The sequence below is a fragment of the Rhyacophila brunnea genome, unplaced genomic scaffold (assembly GCF_057557595.1).
Source record: "Rhyacophila brunnea isolate RB1 unplaced genomic scaffold, BYU_Rbru_1.0 scaffold_15, whole genome shotgun sequence".
Classification (NCBI taxonomy): domain Eukaryota; kingdom Metazoa; phylum Arthropoda; class Insecta; order Trichoptera; family Rhyacophilidae; genus Rhyacophila; species Rhyacophila brunnea.
The window spans coordinates 11,356,421-11,380,925 of NW_028232806.1; the positions used below are offsets into that span (position 1 = coordinate 11,356,421).

General features: G+C 33.6%; 2 protein-coding genes across 9 annotated transcripts in view; one reads left to right on the forward strand and one right to left on the reverse strand.

Moving 5' to 3' along the window:
* Positions 1 to 377: 377 nt before the first annotated feature.
* On the forward strand, positions 378 to 5,582 carry ND-B17.2 (NADH dehydrogenase (ubiquinone) B17.2 subunit). Its single transcript, XM_085942752.1, has 4 exons — positions 378 to 608; positions 904 to 1,045; positions 3,311 to 3,367; positions 5,191 to 5,582. The coding sequence occupies exons 1-4, from the start codon at positions 514 to 516 to the stop codon at positions 5,317 to 5,319; spliced, it is 423 nt and encodes a 140-aa protein (XP_085798878.1). The 5' UTR covers positions 378 to 513; the 3' UTR covers positions 5,320 to 5,582.
* Positions 5,583 to 14,670: 9,088 nt separating this feature from the next.
* The window catches only part of LOC147074913 (uncharacterized), a 69,893-nt gene continuing 60,058 nt past the window's right edge, over positions 14,671 to 24,505 (reverse strand). For all 8 annotated transcript variants that reach the window (XM_085942935.1, XM_085942937.1, XM_085942936.1 and 5 more), the window contains 10 exons: positions 23,978 to 24,359; positions 23,581 to 23,711; positions 23,349 to 23,470; positions 23,028 to 23,187; positions 22,773 to 22,912; positions 21,716 to 22,091; positions 20,278 to 20,599; positions 18,619 to 18,769; positions 18,076 to 18,219; positions 14,671 to 16,118 (listed from right to left, as the gene is read on the reverse strand). In XM_085942935.1, the coding sequence (XP_085799061.1) occupies positions 15,977 to 16,118; positions 18,076 to 18,219; positions 18,619 to 18,769; positions 20,278 to 20,599; positions 21,716 to 22,091; positions 22,773 to 22,912; positions 23,028 to 23,187; positions 23,349 to 23,470; positions 23,581 to 23,711; positions 23,978 to 24,359 (2,070 nt within the window). In that variant the 3' untranslated portion in view covers positions 14,671 to 15,976. The remainder of the gene's footprint in view (positions 16,119 to 18,075; positions 18,220 to 18,618; positions 18,770 to 20,277; positions 20,600 to 21,715; positions 22,092 to 22,772; positions 22,913 to 23,027; positions 23,188 to 23,348; positions 23,471 to 23,580; positions 23,712 to 23,977; positions 24,360 to 24,505) is intronic.

Sequence of the window (24,505 nt, forward strand, 5' to 3'; positions counted from 1 at the left end):
CATCCTGCAAATTCGTAAATAATATGTCATAGCAGTAGTGAGAAGCTCTCGGCAAATGAACCTGCAATGCGAATTCACTTATAGCTAACTTAATGGCCAGTGATCCTTTTTTATTGCAATTTCATACATTTATTAAACTCCATCTCTATATAAAAAAAGGTTTTTTGAACGTCCTTGGTGTCTTGAGATAGTGTATTCGCATTTTTCATTGCGTTTAAACATGTTTAGGTGAATATAAAAACATTTTACTCGTGATTAATATGAAATGTGTATTTATATTAAGTCATATCCTTTAAATATATACCTTTTGGTTTAGATATATTTTTTTAATTATATTAAATTTAACTTTATAGTCAAATATAGATATTGTCTATGGTAGTGATTCTACGGATATTATCTATGGTCATGGTCCTGTCAAATCGAATTAAAATCATTCGCCGACCATACGATTGTTTTGTTACGACTGCTTTTTGTTTGAGGCAGCCCTTTGAAGCTTGGAAGTAAGGCGTAAAAATGACCAAGTACTTGGCACTTGATAAAGTCGCAAGATTGTTAACAATTATTAAACAAAATGGAGGAATAAGAGCTTCGCTTTACAAGTTGTACAGGTTAGAATACTTCATAATACATTATATAACTTCTGTCAATGTTATCGTTTTGATACAAAATAAAATAAATGTCAACGCTGAATAGAATTAGAATTCTATTTATTCATATCTTATTTCATTCGTTTGATTTGATTTTTATTATTATAGCTCTGCACCGCTTTATATGCATATTTGCGTTTCATAAAACTCTTTTAATATACCACTAATCAGACTCACGCACAGTTGCGGTGATATTATAAGTACCCTTGACATTATATACACGATTATTGAATACAACTGTTTAATATTTTTCCAGACAAGATGAAGTGAAGGACGGAACATTAGTTGGTGAAGATAAATACGGAAATAAATATTTTGAAAACCCTCGATATTTCTATTCGAGGAACAGATGGGTCGAGTATGCTCCCAATCATGGAATGTACTATGATGGAAGCCAGGTATGAATCTTCTGACAAGGGCTTTGTTCGATGCATTAGGGTCTTTTGACTGGTTCTCCGCCGTCGCTCGCTGCCGTCTGTCAGTGAGCGCAATGTTGCCAACCGAACTATAATTATAGTACATTTTGGTCTGCGTACTATTAAACAGTATACGTAAAAAATATGTGAATATTCCACAATGCTTATTTCATTGTTTTTATTTATAAGTTGTCTATATTGTCGATGTTTAAAGTTCCGTAAAATGTTCGTACTTCAATCACAGCAAATCGTAATAACGTGAAGCGAGGGATGTAGTAAGTATAATCTATATAATGTAGATGTAAGATCTCAGTGTGCGATATTAGTCTATGGACGCAGTCTTGCATTGTATACTCCAAAAAACTAATGTAACAGTTAATGACAGCGGCCGGCGTTAGCATTTTTCGGTCGTAAGAGGTGTTTAAATAAAGCAGAGCATCGGAATTTCTCGAATTCTCCGTTATGTTTGTGTGGCAAACAAAAAACTTACATTTTCAACACGTTAGGTCTTAGGACGTCGTTCGGCAAAAATTATAGTTAATTTTTGCCGAGATACTATCATTTTTTGGACCGCGTACTATAATTCGATGACAAAAAGATAGCTGAATTCAACAATGGCGACTGACAGCTAAAGACGGCGAGGGACCAGTCGCAATCACCAAATTTTATTTATTGACATGAATCGCGTATTTCAATAAAAACAAAATAATATTTCTAATAGGTACAAGTCTGTTTACTGGAAGCCAGGCGGGACCAGCGGCAATTTTCATAGCTGATTTCAGCAAAATTCATGAATTCAATAATGTTAACCTAACCTAACCTAACAAATAATCCAGTATATCAGCTATTTTCAAAATTTGTTATTTTGAAAATAACGAAAATAGAAGAAAAAACAATTGATAATATCTGTGGCAAATAATTTGCATAAAATAATATTTTACGTTGCGAGAAGAGACAATGAACCTTAGACCTTGGGTAGCCTGACTTATAGCAAATAAAACTCACCATACAAATAAAATTATTATTGTTTAAAATAGAGGACACCAATGTCTTGCTTTTATCACACCGGATGTGAAAATCAAACTGGGAATCAAACCAATGCTCCTAACATTGACAATCTTATAAAATTGTGTATTCAGTACATACCGGATATGCTGTCCCATACAATATCTCAACAATAAAATGATACGTTATTTGGATACCTGACTAAAATCTATAAGATCGCCCTTATTGCAGTGTAGGTAAAGTTAATTCTTAAATATACTCCATATGTATTTTTACAATTATGACAGAATACGTTTGAGACGAATGAGACAATAACGATGTGTATACCTACTAGTCTAAAACATATTTGTTTACAAAAGAATAAAATTTGTTTTATCTGATTCCGTCGGCAAAAATGTATAGGACATGATAGTTACAAGGAACCTTTTATTTTTCACACATTTAATACGTCAATGACTCAATATGAGTCGCTTAGTCGTTAATCCTGCTCTGGAGGTTGTTTTGATTTTCGAATAAATGACGAAAAATGTTTTGTGTATTTACAATAATGTTAATGCTAGTAGTGGTGATGTTTGTATAGCGACGTATGCTAAAAATCATGGTTTAAACCGCGACGTCTGATTGGTCGGCTATGTAGAGCGGATTTACTAATCTGTTCTAAAGCAAGTTGGCGACTCAAAGTCAATATTTATTTTGATTTTTTGACAAAAAAGGGCGTAATTTAAAACTCTCACCTCGATAGGCTGGTAGACCTATCGACTGTACTGTCAAAACTAATTTTATTGAAAAATCGCCCAGAGCGGGTTAGGCGACTAAGCGACTGATATGTATTACAGTAAATATTCAGCAAAAAATTACGTAAAATATCTCATATTTACAATGAATGTATAGGCAAAAATAGCCCTGAATCCCATGTGAGTGCTACAGAGAGAGATTTCGGAAGCGCTCAATGGTAGAAATGAGTTAGAGTGAGATGAAATAAACTATGACAGTAAATGCTCTAGTATGCATACCACGATTATCAAGATTGCATTCAGATCATCAGTATTATCATAAAAACAATGCAATAGAAAAGGGTTAGTTATTCCAGAAGTAGTCCTGATCCCTGTGATGATTTAGCACATTTCTTTTCAATCTTGCACATTCACTTGATATAATATGAATATGAAAAAAATAAACTTGCAATATAGTTCTATATTTTAAATTGTTAATGGAAATGAAAGTTTTGATTTTATATTACAGATTCCATCAGAATGGTTTGGATGGATGCATTACAAAACCGACCTGCCCCCACACCAGGTAAAATATTTTAACAATAACTCAATGTAGGTACTGTAACGCTGGGGCTTACGTTAATTTACGGTGACTGGCAGAAAACTTGACATGATTTAGATTCAAGGGGTATGTAATTGATAATAGATACTTCATTGAGGGTCGGATAATAATATGACCAAACACATTTATATGATAGTTATACACGGTTATAGAATTGATGTTTAACTTAATGAAAGGGGTTCGAGATTACAACACATTCTCATCACAAGTTATACATTTTTTGCTGCCTCTCGGATTAGACGTATCCGAGAGATTTATGTCCATATTAAAGGACGAATCAACAGTCTTTTGCTATACAATATTCATTATGATTACATTTTAGAATGGGGGTCGGCATCTGTTTTATCAAAACCATGATTTTATCTAAAAAAGGATTTCAGAATAATGCTACTTTTGTAAAGAGCTCAATTATTGTACATACTTACTTGCCAATATCTGTTAAAAAATACTTATTGGTTTGACATACATAATTTTGAAAACACTTCTGAGAAAATATATACATGCATATGTGCATGGGCGCGATACCCGAGAGACGCAGGTTCGATTCCTGAAGGGTCTTAGTTTTTTCAAAAACATTTTTTCTATTGGTTATAATATATCGTCTCTGTTCTGGCAGAACACACTAACTGGAGAATACTAGTTTTAAGTAATTTGACTTTGAAGTTGTTAAAATGTTTGAAATGGTCTATCATGTGAGTTTATTAAGTAATCGTAAAAAGGATGACTTTAAAATAAAGACTGTTTATTTATTAAGAAGGTTTCCAGACGGTAAAGTTTGAAATAAAGAACATTTTGGTATAACTAACTCAATATGTAATTTTTTCGAATTAGTGTTTTCTGCCAGAACAGTGACGATATTTTCTCAGAAGTGTTTTCAAAATTATTTATGTTTAATAATTAGAATGTTACATTCTTAAATCTTGCGAATTATTCATTGAATAAAAAAAATAGTTAATTAAAAACTTATTGGTTTCTGTAATGATACCGGATACCATTAGCGAAGGGTGGAGGTAAGCTGTTAAGATCCGCCATAAATAGTGCACATTAAACTTTGTTAGTCATATGTATTTGTTTTTATTGAACTATTGAAAAGACCACAACTTACAGTTGGTGTTAGTTGGGTTTTTAAAAATCAATTAAACCTTGCCTAAACTAAACCATGATAGTTCTGGTATACTTTGGGCGATACGACAAAATTGTGTACACTTTTTCATTCATACTTATTTGTTTTCGTTGGATTAAGAATATATATTACACATATTGTTGGTTCATTTTTCTTAAATTCATTAAGCCCTGCCTAGATCGAACTATAATAGATAAAAAATATTTTTCCATCTTTAAATATCCAAAGTTATGTATGATTTAATTGCATAATTTTAGATATTTTATAGATAGACGAGAATTTTTGGACTATTATATATTTTGGCTGGGTTTTCGCATGGTTTAATTGAATTTTAAAAACTAACCAAAACCACATGTAAGTTGTAGTCTTATTTCAATAAAAACAAATACGTATGACTGACAAAGTTTAGTGTGCACTATTTATGGTGGATCTTAACAGCCTACCGCCACCCTTCACCACTGCCGGATACCATAGCTGAAACCGTACCCTTAATATCATATGTGATAAGGTAAGGTATTAGGTTCAAGTCTCGCTATGTTTGCCCTACCCACTGATAGGCTTACAGAAATTTCCTGAAATGTCTCCACACTGCGTTATCCATTATTATGCAGTCTCTCTAAAGCGGAAAATGTGAAAAAAAAATAACATAATGTTTTATGAATAGGACGGAGCCAGGCCCAAATACAAGTGGATGAAGGATCACACTGAAAATATGTCAGGAACAACCGGCCAATATTCTCCCTACAGCACCACGGTTCCCAAGATTGAAGCATGGACACCCGAGAAGAAGTGAACATTTCATCTCACAAATCTATAGAATATTTTAAACATTAATCAATACCACCTGTTTATGAATTAAATCTCAGTTTTAAATATTGCCAATGCTCGGTTACATAGCATGTAATTGTGTAGTTAAAAATATTACAAGGAATAAAAAAAGGAAAAAAAATAGCAATAATATGGACTTTATGTTTAGTAGCAGTTAATGGAAAATGGTATTCATTGTTGATTATGATTTCTATTATTTATTGTAAATAAAATTTATTTAAAATAGTGGTATTGCTTTTCATTTCTTCTCTTACACTACACTTCTGCAAAAGGTTCTCATCAATATTATGTCGCGATCAACGAGGATCGAAAACGTATTTTAAATTTGTAAAACACTTTATTAATAACTAGATATCAAAATATACATCATAAATACAATAAAAGTAATGTCACTTTGGAATAACCTGATAAAAAAAACATTCATCTGGTCCTGTGTTGCCAAAACATTGCATTATGATAATATATCGGAATACTTTTCTTTCACCCCCGCTCGTAACATTATTATACATGAGTCAGTGATGAGAGGTAGGTAGAGGTAGACTGTTAAGATCCAACATAAATAGTGCACACTTAACTTTGTCAGTCATATTTTTTTCTTCGTTAAATTGAGAATACATATTGTCACTTCCATTGCAAAATTGTATATCTGCAAAATATGTGTTTTTGACATTTTCGTATAATTAAAACTGCAAAAATCGCCTTTACACACATGGAAAATAACACAATTTACAAAAATTGCATTTTCGTTGAAATTATGAAAACTTTTTTGAATTGATTCAAGTGTCATACTTACATTTTTTAAACTGTTTTTATGCTCCCCTGAAAGCCTGAGATTTTGCAGATAGACAATTTTGCGATGGAAACGACGATATTACATCTTGTGTTGGTTAGGTTTTTTTTAATTCATTAATGATAACTGATGAAAAATATACATTATATAAAATATCTAAAATTATGTATGGTTTAATGGCATAATTATAGATATTTTATTGATAAACAAATATTTTTTCACTATTATCTATGGCTTGGATTAGACAGGGTTTAATTGAATTTTAAAAACTAACAAATACTATCCACATTGTAGTCTTTGTTCAATGAAAACAAATACATTTGACAGTTTAGTGTGCACTATTTATATCGGATTTTAACAGCCTACCTCCATCCTTCTCCACTTACGTCAGGAAAATCATACTTGTTACGATTCTTGGCAGATGGCCGTGTCAAAACAAGTGTGGTACAAAAAAAATATCCAAATTTGATCACGATAGGTATAATGAATTCACACTTGCCGGTGTTGCGAAGATCAAGGGTTATCTGCAATCTAAAATATAGAGAATCAGGTCATTATTTTTTTGCAAAAAAATCGAGAACCTAATTAGGTACCTATATTCATGGCCAGTAAAAATGCGAGAAAAGAAATTAAACAAACGACAAAATATCTGATCAAATGTAAAAATTGTTAAAACATCCTATTAATGTTATAAATACGAGGGTAGTCCCAGAAGTACCCGACCTAACAAAGAAAACACAAAAAATTTCTTTATTTCTCTACCTAGTCTCCTTTTAGGTCGATACACTTTTCCCAGCGATTTTCAATAGCTTCGATACCCTGTTTATGGTGAGAATCGTCAAGCTCCTCAAAATAGCCATCAACTGCAGACTCCACCTCTTCATTGTTCAATTCGAACTTTAACTCATTGATTTTGGCCATCGCGATAACGGATGTGTGAATTGGTGCATTGTCCTGATGGAACAAAACTTTCTTTTTTGTCAAAATGCGGTTGTTTTTTCTCAATTTCATCACTCAAACGCTGCAATAAGTTTGCATAATACACGCCACGCCGTCGATTGATTTTCCTTTCTGAAGATAATCAATGAAAATTACCCCACATCCCAAAAAACTGACGCCATGACCTTGCCTGCAGATGGAACTGTCTTCGCCTTCTTTGGAGCCGATTCTCCCCTTTCAGTCCATTTTTTTAACGGTTCCTTCGTCCCAGGTGTGAAGTGATAGACCCATGTTTAATCCATGGTTATAAATAGATGCAAATTGCTGTGAAATTTCGCCAAACACTCGATTGAAACATCCTCACGATGCTGTTTTTGTTCCATTGTGAGTAATCGCGGCACCCATCTTGCGCACAGCTTTCTCATGTCCAAATTTTCAGTCAATATGTGATGTACAGCACTTTTTGAAATGCCTACCATGTCTGCTAGCTCGCGCAATTTTAGTCGACGTTCATCCAATACCATTTTGTGGATTTTCGTCACCATTTCTGGCGTGGTCACCTCATTTGGTCGACCCCTGCGATGTTCATCTTGGCAGCTTGTCCGGCCTCGTTTAAACTCAGCCACCCAATATTTTACTGTCGTAAACAAAGGAGCAGACACCCCCAGAGTAGAATCTAGCGCCGCTTTGATATTGGTTGGACTGAAGCCTTTCAAATGAAAGTATTGTATCACATAACGATGACCAATTTTTTCCACGTTTACAAATTCACTGATAGCGTTCACTGTTGATGGCTGACAAACAATTATTGAACAACGTACCGTCGTCAAACTTCAAACTTAAGCTTTATAAGGTTGGTACTTTCTAGCATGGTAATTATTTTCAAACAACTGCCACATATATGTCAGATCGGGTACTTCTAGGACTACCCGGTATATATTTAAATCCGAGTATCACCACTTGTAAACAATATTCTGCGCATGATAATCACGTCATACCACTCGAATTCGAGTCATAATACCGTCTTTATCATAGACTGAATGTAGCACCGACGTTTGCAACGCTGGCCGCTAATTCACACAGCTGCAAAGCAGTTTAATTTGTTTATTATTTATTTCTATTCGATAGAAAACTTATTTGAGAATTAAAGTTTTCATACCTACCTCATCATTGTTTAAAATCACATATTTTCAATCCATTTATGGAAACTTCACTGGCTTATTGTTGTTTATTTTCTTAATAAAAAACGCATTCGGAAAACCTATTTTTATATAACGGACTTTCGGCTTTAACGGACACCCCCTCACCCGCATAGAGGGTCCAAGTTAAATTGAGGTTTTACTGTATTACACAACTCATCTTACGTCTATTGACCCTAGAACAATTTGGTAAAATTGCACTCAGTGCAGCACCAGTCAGAGATTTTTAGTCACGAAAAGCGGTATCTTCCACTGCCAGCATCTTTTTATTGTTTCTAATAATTATTGATAAACAAATTTGTAGATTCCCAGGTAGCAATTCAAACTCATATAAATCATGAAGAGATGTTATGAATTTGGTGATTAATAAATACACAATATATAATCTGCATACTTCACTAACTTTATTTTTTTTCATTCAAATACAAATAAATTCAAAATCATTTTATTACATACAACCATATAGTTTTTCTTAAATTTACGAATTATTATTTTTACACATACATAAATAGCGTTTTTTTCATAATTGCTGCAATGACTTATTCGTATAGTTTTCGTTAATAATTTTGTTCATAGCTCAATAATTGTCCATTGAGTCTTACCGAAATCCATGTTGTATGAAACTAAACCAATCTTGTTGATTTTCTAACTTTAAAAGAATCTACTCATTTTAATTTTATAAAATGGCTAATACCACGATACTAAATTTCTATTTTAAATTCAATCAAAACATATACTTATAACTGGCGTAAGTATTGTAACTTAAAATAAGATATAATTAATATTCTTAAACTGTCATGTCTATGTAGGTCGTGGGAATTTTTAGTTTTAATCTTGCTTGTGCATTTGGCTCAGGGTTATGTATGAGACTCCACAAAAACGAAAACCATTCCATATAAATGTTACACATTGGACATGGCTGTGATTTACGCATTCATTAAATACACAAGCAAAATCCCCTTATAAAAATCAGTGAGGCATCAAAGACCGTACGTATTTTTCAACTTTTTCATATCTGTGCATATAAAATTATGTCAACGTGCCTGCAGATTTCATCAAATTCAATAAACTGACAAATTTATATTTGAAATGATCTTAAACTTCTCTTCTGATAGGAGTTAACCCATAGTAATATTTAAAAATTGCTTATATCTAACATTATTATTTGTTTATAATACTTATCCATAAAATAAATCATATTCGATTTTTTTTTATTTTGTTTAAAGACAACTTAACAATATATTTATTTTCTTATTATAGATCTCTCACATCATGCAATTTTTCCATTACCCATCCAGTTCCCACCATTTTGATTTAAGATTGAAATTTCAAAAATGCTGCAAATTTATCAAACAGTCGATTTACAGCAGATCACAAACCATTACAAATAAGAATAAATTTATGTTAATGACATCTAGGTATGTATATTATCAAAAGTTGAAGCGAATTTTTTTAAATTTACATATCAAATTGCTCAACAACTTAGAAATAATTAAATACTACTAGTCATTAGAATAAAACAATACAGGCCGTTTTCGTTTTTATAAAAAATGTGCCCTCCGCCATTCTTGTATGGTTAGCATTGGCCATACACGGCCAGCCACGGTTGCATAGTCTGTTTTATAATATTAATCATTCCCAATTATTATGACACAAGATCACAAGATAAATCTCCAGATATTCTTCTGGAGTGTCACTGATCGACTCACTCTCGACAGTCTACATGTATAGAGATAATGTTACACTCAAATATCATGCGATCCCAAAATTTCCTGACATAAATGACAATCTTTTTTATTTAGTTTGACAATATAATTGTATGGTACGTGAACTAACAATATAATAGATAACACTTTAATTGGCATAATCTATATAAATAAACAAATTACATTTTCTATATTTCTTTGTCAATAATGATTGATTTAAATTAAATTTCTTCAATCGATCATTTGTGTTTGAATTTTTTTCAATTAGCAACAAAAAACCTTACCTTTGAATTGTTATATTTAGTTTTTTAAATCTTGTGTAATGACGTTACGTAGATAATAATTATATTCACATACCATTAATATGATGCTTATAGAATAATTTTACAATACATACAATTTTGTTCAAAATTCTAACCTTATTATATTGGTTATTGATTATTTACAGAGTAATTTATTAATTAATTCTATGGATAAAAAAGCGACAATAATTTACAGTAATTAAAATGTTTAATGTGCACACTGTATTTGGAACAAAATCAAGAAAAAAATCTATAAAAATTTACTCAAGAAGTATATAAAAAAAGTAAAAATGGCGAGATCCTTTACAATACTATATTTAATATTCGAAAAATAATACTGGAATAAGCTTCTAGATATTTATTAAGAAAATGTAAGTACAGTAACCTTTCAATAAATCTTACTTACATCAATCAGTACTCTAATCATTAATCAATGTAATGTCCACTAAAGCAGTTACGTGTTAAAAAGATTTGTTTTAAATTTAATTACGCATATTTTTTTATAAATTAAGTGTTCATTCTCTACAAATATTTACAAACTATAAATACATTCATATGTTGTATTTCCTATATTTATGTCGTATAACAAATTTTCAGCCGTATTTTCAATCATATTAATTACAATATGACCAAATATACACAATATTGTTTTTTTAAATATCACAAATCAGATCAATATTATGACAACCAATGCTGGGACCAATTTCATACACTCAAACGACACGGCAACACCGTTTTCCGTTTCCATTCTAATTAATATTATAACATTATGTCAGTCATAATAAATTACTGTATTCTTTAATTTCCTTTTTCAAAACTGTGATAAATTAGTGTGGTCAGAAGATTTTCTATTACATTGTTTATGGTCATTATTATCCATGAAAAAGCTTTTCAATATTCACATTTCTCATCTCACAAAGGCACGTTTCCCATCCTGCCACAATATTAGCAGACCATTTAGAAAATATTTCTTATTTGGCAATGTGCATTCTGCTTAGTAACACTATAGGGCGTGCCTTCGTCAGATAAAAAAACATACAATACAATACCTTTTTCTTTTTAGATGAATCATTTTATTATTAACACATCCAAAATACTTACCTCATTACCTATGTGCTGACAAATATTATGAGAGATTTTTTTGTCCAAGCGTATATTAGGATATATGTGTTATCGTGGTGAAAGCCAGCAACAGCAATCGAGAGATGTAATTGCTCTTACTGAATAAACAATGTCATGCAAGAAAACAATGTGTTCCAAACAAAAATAAAGAACATAGGGTGAATGAAAATAAAATAAAAAACCAAAAATCTTGTATGAATACAATATATTTTGTAAAAATTAAAATATAAACAAAACATACAATGTGAAAAAAATGTAAAAAAAAATATTTACACACGTGGGACCGATGAATAAGATACTCTCATAAATTAGCAAAGATTCAAATCAAAAATACTTCATACATTTCAGCAAAACATCATACTTCAGAGTATATTATGCGTCTTGTCACACTTTTTCTTATTCAAGGATTGCCACTGTGTAAAAAGTACAAAACAAAATCTTCAATATGTCCTCGATAACTAAATTTTCTTTAATAATATTATCAGACACACATTTTCTTAATGGACGACAAATTCAATTTCTATAATAATAATACGTATTAATAAAATCATTAATTAAGGGATGTACTAAGTAACCTAATAAATTCATAATTTTAACTTAATAGCTCTAGAGAAGTTTATTATATAAATAAAAAAATATTATTGATTTGTTAAGAGTACGGTCACACAATGATAATTACCAGCTAAGCTAAACATTTCATCATTCCTTACAGTGTTTGAATCTTGTGTAGTCGATTACATCTATCTGGTGTAATAACTCCGAGACACTTTTATGAAATAGATAATCTACAAAAATTAATTCGTGTACTGCAATTTTTCATCTTATACGAAGCCATCAAATAATCAGAAATGTTAAACACAACTATTGCTATGTCAATTAATAAAATATTTTTCTACTCAAGATTTCAGATGTGAAAACTCAATTGCAAAATGATCACTTTTCATTTTAATATTATTTTCTTGTAGGTATTTATAGACACCACAAAAATCTTTGCAAAGATTCGGCATTCGGTTTGTGATAATTCACCCATACACAATTTACACTGCTTTTTTATCTATTTTAAACTGTCTTCAGTACATGTAGTGGGCATTAGCGTGTCATTTCTGTGTAAAATTTTCATTAACGTCACATAATTTACAACGGTAAAATGATGTAAAGCCTAATTAAGTTAACTTAAGTAACAAATCGAAAATAGACAATTTCGCTGTGATAAATTGGATGAAAGTGATAAAAAAAAAAAAAATACTAAAAACGCACTACAAATTATATGGCAAAAATTTATTTGAATTTTCCATCACACTTACATACTTCTTATATGACATTGCTGAGAAGACTAACTAGTAGTAACCGCATGCTTGCTCTCGGAGGAATAAGTGTAATTCACAAAACTTAAAACATTAATATATCTTCAAGGATTAGAATTTGTAAAAGTAAATTACTGTTTTTACACTTAAGCAGAGCATATACCTACAGGAGTTTTATTAAGATATATAAAGTATTGTAAACCATACACGCCTAACCCATTGGGTGCTTCCAATGAATCGAACGCACATTGAACAACAGCAGACATTTTAGCAAGTTAGACCCACGGCTTCAAAAACGGGTGATCTACCAAGTAGGCCACCTTAGAAGTTGATAATAATAATAAATATCTTCATATTGCTATTTGTTTTTGAGAGTTATTCCTGTAACTGTTTCTTAGATGCTCGACCCAATTACAAGTCATAAAACGTGAGTAATTACATTACAGCTCCTTATATCAGTCTAATAAAAATAATTGTGATGATATATACATATCAAAAAATACAGCCAGTATGCTATGCATCAAGAAAGGCGATAATTTAACCCTGGGGGAATTCTTCTATCGAGAAGTTGGATCATGACTATTTCAGTCTTACAGTGTATAACATAATACAGATTATTCAAGAATTAAAAAATAGAGCTACATATTATGTAATAATGAATTGCGTTGAGATTATTTATACCTATGAGTATGTTATTGTAAGAAAGCATTGTTACAACGCGACTAAAATAACTTCCCAGGATAACATATAAAATTATAATATAGTACACTGGCAGCATTTATAAAAAAACTTATATGCAAGTTAATACAAATGGCATCTAGTGTTTCAAAAAATCTTTACTTTAAGCAACCGATGAATAATATAATTGCTTGGGTCGCTTAGGATAATACTGAATATTAAAAAAAAACTACTTATTTTACAACATTAAGCAGGCGTAGAAATGTTTGTTTTCGACCGATAAATGAGTTTCATTTCTGAAAATTTAAGTACAACCACAAAAATTTAAAAAAAAATACCTAAATTCGTCAATATATTATGAAAAATGGAGTGCGTGAAAAATGTTTCGAGTACCTAAATAATTACATACTTAAACTGGAAATTTTTATGGTCACAGTCAGTCACAGATCATACGATACCTAAATAAAAAATTTACAAACATGTAAAAAAACCATGTTTACTAGATTTTTGTTATGCATAATTTAATGTATACTGGAAGGTAAAATTATAAATTTAAATAAAAAAAAAAAAAACAATTTGTAGGACGAGACACAAATTCCTATAATTTGTTAGTCTGCAATATTACTTACTTAATTTATGATAAATACCAAACGTTTCGTATGATAGCTCCTAATCAACTAAATACTTATCTAATGTTTTCGAGTGAAAATTCATTTTCACGTTATCATGTCACACGCGTCACTGGGAAATAATGTCGACACTTAAAACAATGTAATACAACTAATTAAAATTAAGAGGCGTTTAAAAGGAGTAAAACATCAGTATGAGAATGGAAGGTATAAAATAATTATTTACATACATAACACCTCGGCAGCATTCATCTAAAAGTGAATACATATTATGACCAAACACAAATTACATAGTGATGCTAAAAGAATATGTTATACATTATACATTCAATTTAAATGATAGTTCAACTTCAAGCAGCACGTAGATAAACCCAATAGAAATAAAACGAAGATTCCTTGTCTTACGCTTTATATGACATAACTCCCTTGACCCTCTTAAAATAAATAACTCAACTCCATATTACGTGAAGGCTTGAAAGTCTAAAGCTTTTGACACAAAAATGCTTATATATCTGCGATAAAAAATGATATTTTGGTGAAGTAGTATTGTAAAACTTCCCAACTATAATTCGAATTTGACAAAATTGTGAGTTAAGAATACCTATTCATTTCATTTTAAGAGGGCAGTAATGAAATTCATTTCTTTTGTGTGATTAAGTTATTAAACAGAGAGAAACGAAACAAAGAATATTTGAATTACTCCTATCGAATTATCTATTTTATAGTATCTCTACAATTTGGGAATACAATTTTATACTAAACGCCTTGTCAATTGTACATAATTATATTATGCAAACAAGTCTACTTATTCATAATTAATATGCTTACCAATTTAAAATCAAGAAAATATTCACATTCGTGATTATTATCGAAAAGAAGAATATAAAAAAATGTCAACGTCCAATGTTGGTCGGATGGACAGTTAATTCAGTGTAAGCAAAAAAGTCAATTAAAAATAGCCATATTCTAAGGTTTTTAAAAAAATCAGACTACATACAATCACAAAGGAGCGAGCAGCCACTTCCAGCAAACGGATGTAAATTTCATTTTAAATGTTTTTTTTACGTACATTCTCGTCAATTGTTTCATTACAATAAACAATAATAATTATGTTTCATATATAATACTTGGCAGGTTTCTCACTGTTCAAGCACTGGAATAAGGGATCTAATTCCGTTCTATGTGCGTTTCGTTGTCGTAGACAATCTTAGATTAACATAATAATATACACAATGGCCCGCTACGCACAAAATAAACTTAGGTCAAATTTAACATAATACCACAAATGTAAATTATATAACCGGGATGCTATACTGGGGGTATACGATACCTTCGTTATCAGTTTGAATTGAAATTGGATTTCAATCAGTCAATTAGCAATCATTAAAAAAATAAATTGAATTTACTATGCGATAAAGCTGACTTAAATACAGATCAGTTTGTCAAATTATTTGAGTCTAGTTTCAAATCATACATTTTAAATATTGTAACGTATCCGAAATAGCGTTCAATACATTTTGTAAATAGTATGCCTCATAGCTCGGCTTTATACTAAACATTAATTTATCTATGATAGATGCCGTCGAAAAGCTTAGCTAAATTATTACACAATAAATTACGATCTTTTTAAAGTAGAGAAAAATCAATGTCCACGTTTTTCCATCATTTCAGTCATGAACGTGGTCATTTTTAAATATCAAGTTTAGTCATGGGAACGTTGTTATATTTTTTCAAATCATGTGAATAAAATGAAAACAGTTACCAGCAATCCATTATTGTATCAGTTTCCTTTCACTTTATTGCTTGCTTCCAACACCACCCAATATGAAGTATAAAATCATTTTTACTTAATTTAACCACTCATTAAATGGGGTCTTAGTATTTTCATATATCAGATTTTCGAGCAGAAATCTCACTGCAGATGTCGAGAAATATTACAATGACAAATGATATTCAAAAGTTGGCCCATCTCTCTTCAAAGAATCTTCGCATTCCGTGTCCAGCCCTGCCGACGGGACTCTCATCCTCGTTGAACACTTCGCAGTTATGAAATATCTGGCGGACATCACAGGCGAAGTCCTCTTTGCATTTATAACTAAAAAAAAAGATTGGATTTTGAGGATAGTAAAAATGCTAAAACCACTACATAATAATACACCGCGGATTTAACTAGTTTTGAAACTCAATGCCGTGGAACCAACTCGATTGTTTATTCTACAATTTTGAGTTGGTGATGTTGATAGTAGTCTCAAGCTATAAACCCATCAGAACCACAGAACAAATTATTACGATATAAATGTATTAGTCAGTCGCCATGGACCAAGGTTTTGATGCCGGGCTCAGTTTATTACCGAGTCATAAATCGCAAGAAACCCAAAGGGCGCCGCTGCTGAGTGTTCTAAAATATTACCAATTTTGAATGCGCGTTTCGTTTATGTGACAAACTTTAATGTATATGTTACGCCGAATGTGTGAAATTGACTATTACATGAAATGGGCAAAATTTTGCCTAAATCATGAAAAATGCAAGCCCGTTGCCTTATTCATGAATTAGGAAAAATATCTGCTGAGTGCGTGAATTTGGCAGTAATTTTTCTGCCTAGTTCATGCATTGGGCAAATTAGATAGCGCTACGGTGGTGTTTTTTGCAACTAAACCACATGTGTCAAATGCTCATGCATTGGTCAAAATAGATGGTCACGCTCCGGTGATGTTTTTTGCAACTAATCAAACTAACCAAATGTGTCAAATGTCATTGATTATATAAAAATATACCAATCAATAACTACAATGACGTTCATATCCATTTACTATGCCCAAAAAAAACTAGAACTTTAATATGATAACGGAAGAATTTTATTAACCCATTCCAGACAGAATTGATTTTTCAGGATCACTTAAAAAGGCACACTGATAATTGATATAACTCATGTATTATTCATTCAATTCAAATAAATCTTTTAAATATTTATAGGTTTTGAATTTTTCTATTAAGTATTTACATTTTAAGTAAACTTTGTGTATAAGTGGAATGAAAAAAACATGTCAAATATAGTTTTTTGGGTTTTTTTCGCCTTTTTTTATACAAAATGACATAGATAAAAAGTCCATGATAGAAGTAAATAATAAAAGGAAGATATACTAAAACTGGAGCTACATATAATACTTTTCAAGATATTTAGAAGATGGATGGCCATTTTATGTTTTTTACTTTTTCAAACACCTCATACCTAGCGAATTGATCATTATTTTGACAAATTTAAATAAAAATAGATTTTATAAATCAAATATTTCTAAAAAAATATATTGGACTGTATATAATTAACATCATAAAATGATAGCTACATATATTATTAAGTAATTTCAACTTAAAAAAAATCAAAATATAATTTTTTTTTTTTATTTTCATCATGTCGTGCATCCTGTAACACCGGCGCCAAAATGGCGCCGATAGGGCGCGATGAGTTAAAAGGTATTTTCGCGATTTGATTCGTGCTTGGGTATCAATCGTGCAATGGTCGATTGTTTGTTTGTGATAGTATGATTTGATAGTTTGTTGACACTTGTTAGCTAACCTCGAAATGGACATTCAGTTGAATTCAGAATTACTAAACCTAACCTAACCTAATAATAATAATATTATATTATGTCCAATTATAACTAATAAAACCATCCGTATTAAATTTACTTTTTCTACTGTCATGTTGACAGTTTAAGAATTCCATACCCTGGCGAATTCACGCACTCGGCAGATAATTTACCTAATTCATGAATAAGGCAACGGGCTTGACTATTACATGAATTAGCCAAAATTTTTGCCCATTTCATGTAATAGTCAATTTCGCACATTCGGCGTAACATATATACAGATGCAACTGTTGAAAATAACATTCTTTAACACGTGTTTAAGTTTATCACACTCAAGATTTCAAACAACAACTTCTACAAGTTACTACAACACCCTGAAGGTAACGCACTTCCCATTATTTCTGTGGTCCCTGATCAGAACGAATAATAGCAATACAATATATCACAATGTCAAGATATCCTACCTGAGATCCTGCAATTTCCTTTTGATAGTGGAAAGGTCCATGGGAGATCGGATAACTTTCTTATATGTCGGAAACTGCTTTGTGTTGACGGGAAGAAGGAATGGCCACGAATCATCATGCAGTTCCATCTCTTCCAGCAGGGATCTGAATAAACAAATATTACCTTACATTATGATTTTGTAAATAAAACAAAGCTGTCAGGCAGCTTTCTCGACGGCTTGGCCCCACCACTCTCGACATCCAGTAGCACACAGGGCCTGTGTCAGTGGAAAACTCTTGATTTGATCCGTCCATCTGAAGGGAACTATTCCTCGCATTTTAGTAATCGGTAAAGTGTTTGCTCTTCCATGAAAATGAAGCAAAAAGGGGTCCTCTAATTTTCGTACAAACTCATGTGAGTACTCTGTTCATTGTTGTTCGCTGAATACAAAAATAACACTAACATCAAGTATTTATGGGGAAACCATAAAAGACTCCATCTGGTAGACTTTGCTTGTGAGGAACCTACCTAGAGGTAATAAAGATATTAGACAGATTACTCACTTGCAAGTGGCCAGCTCCTTACTAAGTCTCTTGGCAAAATTCCTATCCTTTTTGACAGAACCGGCAGGATGTTTAGGGTCTCTTTCTTTCACGGGAGACGGTGGTGTATCGACTGACATATTACTGTCTTTGTCTTGTTGTCTAATGCTACCTATAAACAAAAGAAAACACAATCAAAGGACATACTCACCTTGGGTTTACTGTTCCGTCTTATGATACTTTTGAACATATTTTTACTACCTAGGATAAAACGACAGATGATCAAATCATTTGTACATTTTACTACTCTTTATAAGCTTTACATTATATTATTTAGGTTCATGGGGGTATTTGGACATAACACACCACGCTATCGACCAATTAGTCTACTGCCAATTCTGTATAAGGTTTTCACGAAAATACTCTCAAACCGTCTCGAAACAGTTCTAGACGAGAACCAACCAAGAGAGCAATCCGGATTCAGAAGAGGCTACAGTACTATGGATCATATACAGGTCGTCAGGGAAATCATAGAGCGCTACCAGGAATACAAACTGCCATTATACCTTGGTTTTATAGACTATGAAAAGGTGTTTGATTCCATCAAAAAATTCTCAATTATAGATGCTCTCCAAGGAATTTCCAGACGCTACATTAACATATTGAACAGTATATACAGTGATGCCACAGCATGCGTGAAACTCCACAAACGGTCGTGTAAATTCCCCATTAACAAAGGTGTCCGGCAAGGTGATACCATTTCACCTAAACTATTCACCGCTACTCTTGAGGACTTATTTAGGAAACTTGATTGGGAGGAAAAGGGTGTTCCAATTAATGGAGAGCACCTCAGTCACCTGCGCTTTGCAGATGATATTGTTATACTCTCACAAGACCCGAAAGACCTCCAAGGTAGAATGCAAGAACTCGCGGATCAAACGGTCGGTCTAAAGATAAATGTCTCAAAGACAAAAGTGATGAGGAACTGTTTTTCGGACCCTGCGATTATCTGTATTTCTGGCACCTAACTCGAGCAAGTCAGCAGCTACGTCTATCTCGGACAGCAGGTGTCCATAGACAGAAGCATGCACGATGAAATTGCTCGAAGAACAAAGCTGGGATGGAGTGCTTTCGGACGTCTGAATAGTATCTTCAAGAGTGACCTACCATTATGTCTTAAGCGTAGGGTGTTCAACCAATGTGTGCTACCCGTGCTCACGTATGGCTGCGAGACGTGGACCCTCAACACGAGACATTTCCAAAGGCTAAGAGTCACACAGCGAGGCATGGAGAGGTGCATGTTGGGCATCACGCGAAAGGACCGTAAGAGAAACGAATGGGTTAGGAAGCAGACAAGAGTACGCAATGTAATAGACGTTGCCAAACAGCTGAAATGGAGATGGGCGGGGCACATTGCTCGCCGAAAGGACAGCCGCTGGACAAATGCCGTCATCCAATGGTACCCAAGGGGTACGAAACAGCCACAGGGTCGCCCTAAAAGCCGCTGGATTGACAAACTGGTAAAGTTCGGCGGAAATACGTGGCAGCGAATGACACAGGACCGAGAGAGTTGGAGAAAGCTTGGGGAGGCCTTCATCCAGCAGTAGATTGACCCCGGCTGATGATGATGATTTAGATTCAATCTCTATGGAAGTGAAAAATAATATTACAGTATCTTACCCTTACTACTGCAATCTTCACTGTTATTCCCCGAGTTGGAATCGTTCTCAGTGGCGCCAAGGGAAGCATCACCGTCTACAGCATTCTGACACTCGTCTCCAGCGGGAGTACCAGAAGTCATGCAATTGAGGGGCGCACCCGCAGTGGGGGCAGGCGAGGAGGCGGTGGCGGGCGCAGATTTGCCGGCGCTCAGCAAGGCCGTGTTGTTGAGCATTCGTTTGTCTGCCGTGTGCTGGAGGAACTCTTCCACAGTTTCTGCGTCGTCCGGAAATGTCAGGTCGGGGATCTCGGGCTCCACCGACATGGGTACGGATCCATCCGCCTGTTCAAGATAACAAACCGTTAAAATTGGGCAAAAATGCTCTCAAGATCTAATAGGAACGCTTCAATAATAACTTTTATTTTAGGGGTAGAGAACAAAAGGAAAGAATGTAGCCATGACATTCCCAAACGTAACGTGAAATTTATTTCAAAATAACTAGTTGAGTTAGGCGTAAGTGATACCTTTTGAAGTTGATAACTGTAAAAAAATATATCATCAAGAGAGTTAAGTAGTAAGCAGTAGGCAATGTAGTGATGCTGAGAATACCTAGTGACGGTAAAAACAATTTACTGAAAATTTACCATTCCTAGTATTTGAATTAATAAATGAATAAATAAAGAATTTAAAGTTCTCTCAAAGGTACATGAGAGATATTTTAATAACTCATAATTTGAATGAATTTATTTTCTTTTAAAAAAACACAAATTTTTATAAAAAAAGTTTAATTTTGAAATCTTTTTATTTTCTAGAAAAATCGAAAATCGGTAAGAACCTATCAAACTATATTTCAATGATAAATCATATCGACAATAACAAACTAAAAATGTTCAACAAACACTCAATGAAAGAATTTTTTTTTAATAATCAATTTATTTTTAAACATAAAAACAACTACAGTTGAACTTGCTTATTATGATCACGAAAATAGCGAGATCTCGGATGTAATGAGGAAACATTCGATGACATTTTAGTTCATGATTTTCTCCATAGATGTATTCACTTTATAACGAGCTATTTCTCGGGTTTACCGAGCAAAACTGTTAATGTGTCGTCGTTTAAAAACAACATTTTCGACCCTAAGAAATAAAGTCCGACCGGGCAGTAAACTAAACCAATGCCGCCGGAATCGGATTACGTTTATGACACTAGTTAAGTGTCTAAGTACCTAATTGGTGTTTTCGCCGACAACATTGAAAAAGAATCCACGCGTATGGTTGAAATTGCATGTAAACCCAGGAGATGCGGGGTTCGATTCCCTGCCGGTGGCTTACTTTTTTCAAAAAAGATTTTTTCTATTGGTTATAATATATTTTCTCAGAAAGTGTTTTTCAAAATTATGTGTGTTCAATAATAATGTCCCTAATAACAATACAATTAAATGAATAAATGACATACCTCAATTTCCGGGTCGCCAAAAAACTCCTTTCCTAAGCCAACACTCCCGTCTCTCTCAGAGCAGTCCATCTGGTAATCCATGATAGCATTCACTTCGCTGTTGCACTCCATTTTGTTCTCCAGCTCATCCAGATGCTCCTTTTCCCCACTCATGATGGCATTCAACGAGCAACTGTTGACTGAGGAGAAAGGTTTGCCTTCCGCCGACAACAGACTGGCCAGCTGATTCTGCGGCTGACTGTTGTGCAGCTGCGATTGGTTAAAATGTTTCTCAGGCGTGGATTGGACGCTGCTCAGAGACGACTGGCTCAACATGGACTGTGTTATCGGACAATCTTCGATGGTGGTCGCTGTTGATGTTTGCGATTGTGCAGGACTGAAATGACACAAAAAAAAATCTTAATACAAAGACGTCAAAGAAAACCTTTTTTACAAGACAAAGCCTAAATATATAAAAGCGAAACTGAAAAAAGGGCTAGTAGACTACTGTTTAAATTTGCTACAGATCATGTCAGATTGTGGATTCATTTATGGTAAACTACACGACATAATATTTTCACCTACGTCTGTCAGAAAACACAAGCATTTCAATCAAATTTGAACACAATTTGAGATTCACTAAAACAGCTAACTCCATATATTATTATTAATATTATAACTACCCAATTCATAAAGTTGTAGAACTGTGTTTAAATGGCATAATAAGACAATATGTGATTAGTTATGACGAATAAAAATATGAGACAGGATATTTTGATATGATTGGGTAAGAGATGAAATATCAAATGGCTTCTCAATATGGAATTGAATCAGAATATTATAACGTTATCAAAATTCGCAGGACAGGTAATTATTTCAGGAACAGTTTAGATGGTTCTATGCAGAGGTTCTACACACACAATAATCCGGAAGGTAAAGCTGTATACGAGAAATCGTGGCTCGAGCTGTGGGCTTCACATTCCCCTGCATTTAAAATTATTAGATAAATCATGAATCCAAATAATTTTGAAATGCTGGAACCGTGAAGACATTGAATAAGAAAAATGTATCCATTCACCTGGGCGGCTGCATGGCATCAGAGGAAATATCTCCGGCGGCTGATGAATTTCTACCTCCAGTAGACTTCTTAGCACTCCGAGGCTTCTTGGGGGGAGCTTTGGAGATGCAGTTCACGCAATACCACTTGCCACGGGGTACCTTTACACATTTCATTCACATTACTATCGCAATTTTTTTATAAACCAATCATGTAATAACAAGAAATAAATTACTTGAAAGATGACTAAATAAAATACTGAGAGGACATTCAAACCTTAGTGAGCGGTGGATAATGACAATCCTGATGATAAGCCCTGGGACAGAGGGCGCAAGGAACGAGTCTTCCTCTGCCAGAAGGAGCGGCACCCGGCTTCCCACCACACACAATGCACACTCGGTCTCCGGTCGCCTTGTTCAGACACTCAAAACAGTACCTGCAATATTTAGGTTTTATATAGCAAAGAAAAAGAAATATATTATATAGAGTGGGGCAAGAGTGCATTATAATTTTTATTAATAATTTTAATTAATCAGAGGAAATCATTTCGAAATAAGAAATTTAATTAGATATGAAATGTATAAAATGATTTCTCACCAGTCTCCATCGGGAATTTTGTCCATCTTAGGTTTGAAGCAGTAAGTGTGATATCCTTTGTCGCAGCCATCGCACAACAGAAGCTTATCTTCCGAATCTCCACTCAGACAGAACTGGCAATTCTGGAAACATTATATTAAATTAGATTAACAATTTCCTACACAGTTGTCAAAGATAATATGATTTGCATAATGAAAACAGTTGATATTATGTATAATGTGCAGTTTCTTACCGCCTTCATGATGCTTTTGTCCCAAGCGATTGCCGATTCAAGGACATGAAGAACCATGGCCAACTGAGCGGAAGTCTGGCATCGTGATGCACCCTCTCGCCATATTGCTAGACCACGTGGAACACCCACAGCTACAATACAAAAACCAATTATTTTCAATTTGATACTACATATCATAATATGTATGTACCTACCTACATGTTTTTCGATAATGTAAACAGCGACCATTGATTATTATTTTATGAACGTTTTTTTCTAAATAATGATGTTATGCTCTGGTGTGACACTACTGCAGCAGGTTACGTGCACGATAAATTCTTATGCCGTGTTCTCACATCTTGAAATTCATTTTTTATCTACGGACGAATGAATCAATTGAATACATAAGGTATCTCACCTCTGACTTCTGGTCCGTTGACACTATCAATAGGGCTGGCCGATCTGGGGGTGATATCTCCTCCAGACAAGCTCTGCCCTGACATGTTCATGAGACTCCCCAAGCCGTCGTTGGAGCCGCCGCTGCTGTTGTTGCACGACACGGCGGCAGAGTTGTGGCCTGAGGTGGAGTTGTTGTTGCTGGATGAAGGCGGAACGCTACCGGCACCCAAGGGGGGGCGGAGGTACCTCCGCTCGATGGCCGCCTCTAGGTTGATCAATCTGGTGCGGGCTTCCCGCGCGGCACATGCATTCTCGTTCAAGTGGATCGTACCGCGTAGAGGCGGTTTCCAACCTTTTATCTGCATTGAAGCGGCGGCCACACGTTCTTCCAGTGCCTCCACCTGACGTGCAAAAATGTATAATTATTATTCCTGATAACTTGAAGTTCTCTGGGATGCAAGATCTTCAGACATTAAAACCTACCAAAGAGCTATAGATTAAAAGGGTACAAGTCACAAATAATTAAAAAATACATAGGACTGGTACT

Coding starts and splice junctions, on each gene's coding strand:
- ND-B17.2 (XM_085942752.1), top strand. CDS start 514: ATGACCAAGTACTTGGCACTTGATAAAGTCGCAAGATTGTTAACAATT. Junction 609..903: donor TCGCTTTACAAGTTGTACAG/GTTAGAATACTT, acceptor ATATTTTTCCAG/ACAAGATGAAGTGAAGGACG. Junction 1,046..3,310: donor TGTACTATGATGGAAGCCAG/GTATGAATCTTC, acceptor TTTATATTACAG/ATTCCATCAGAATGGTTTGG.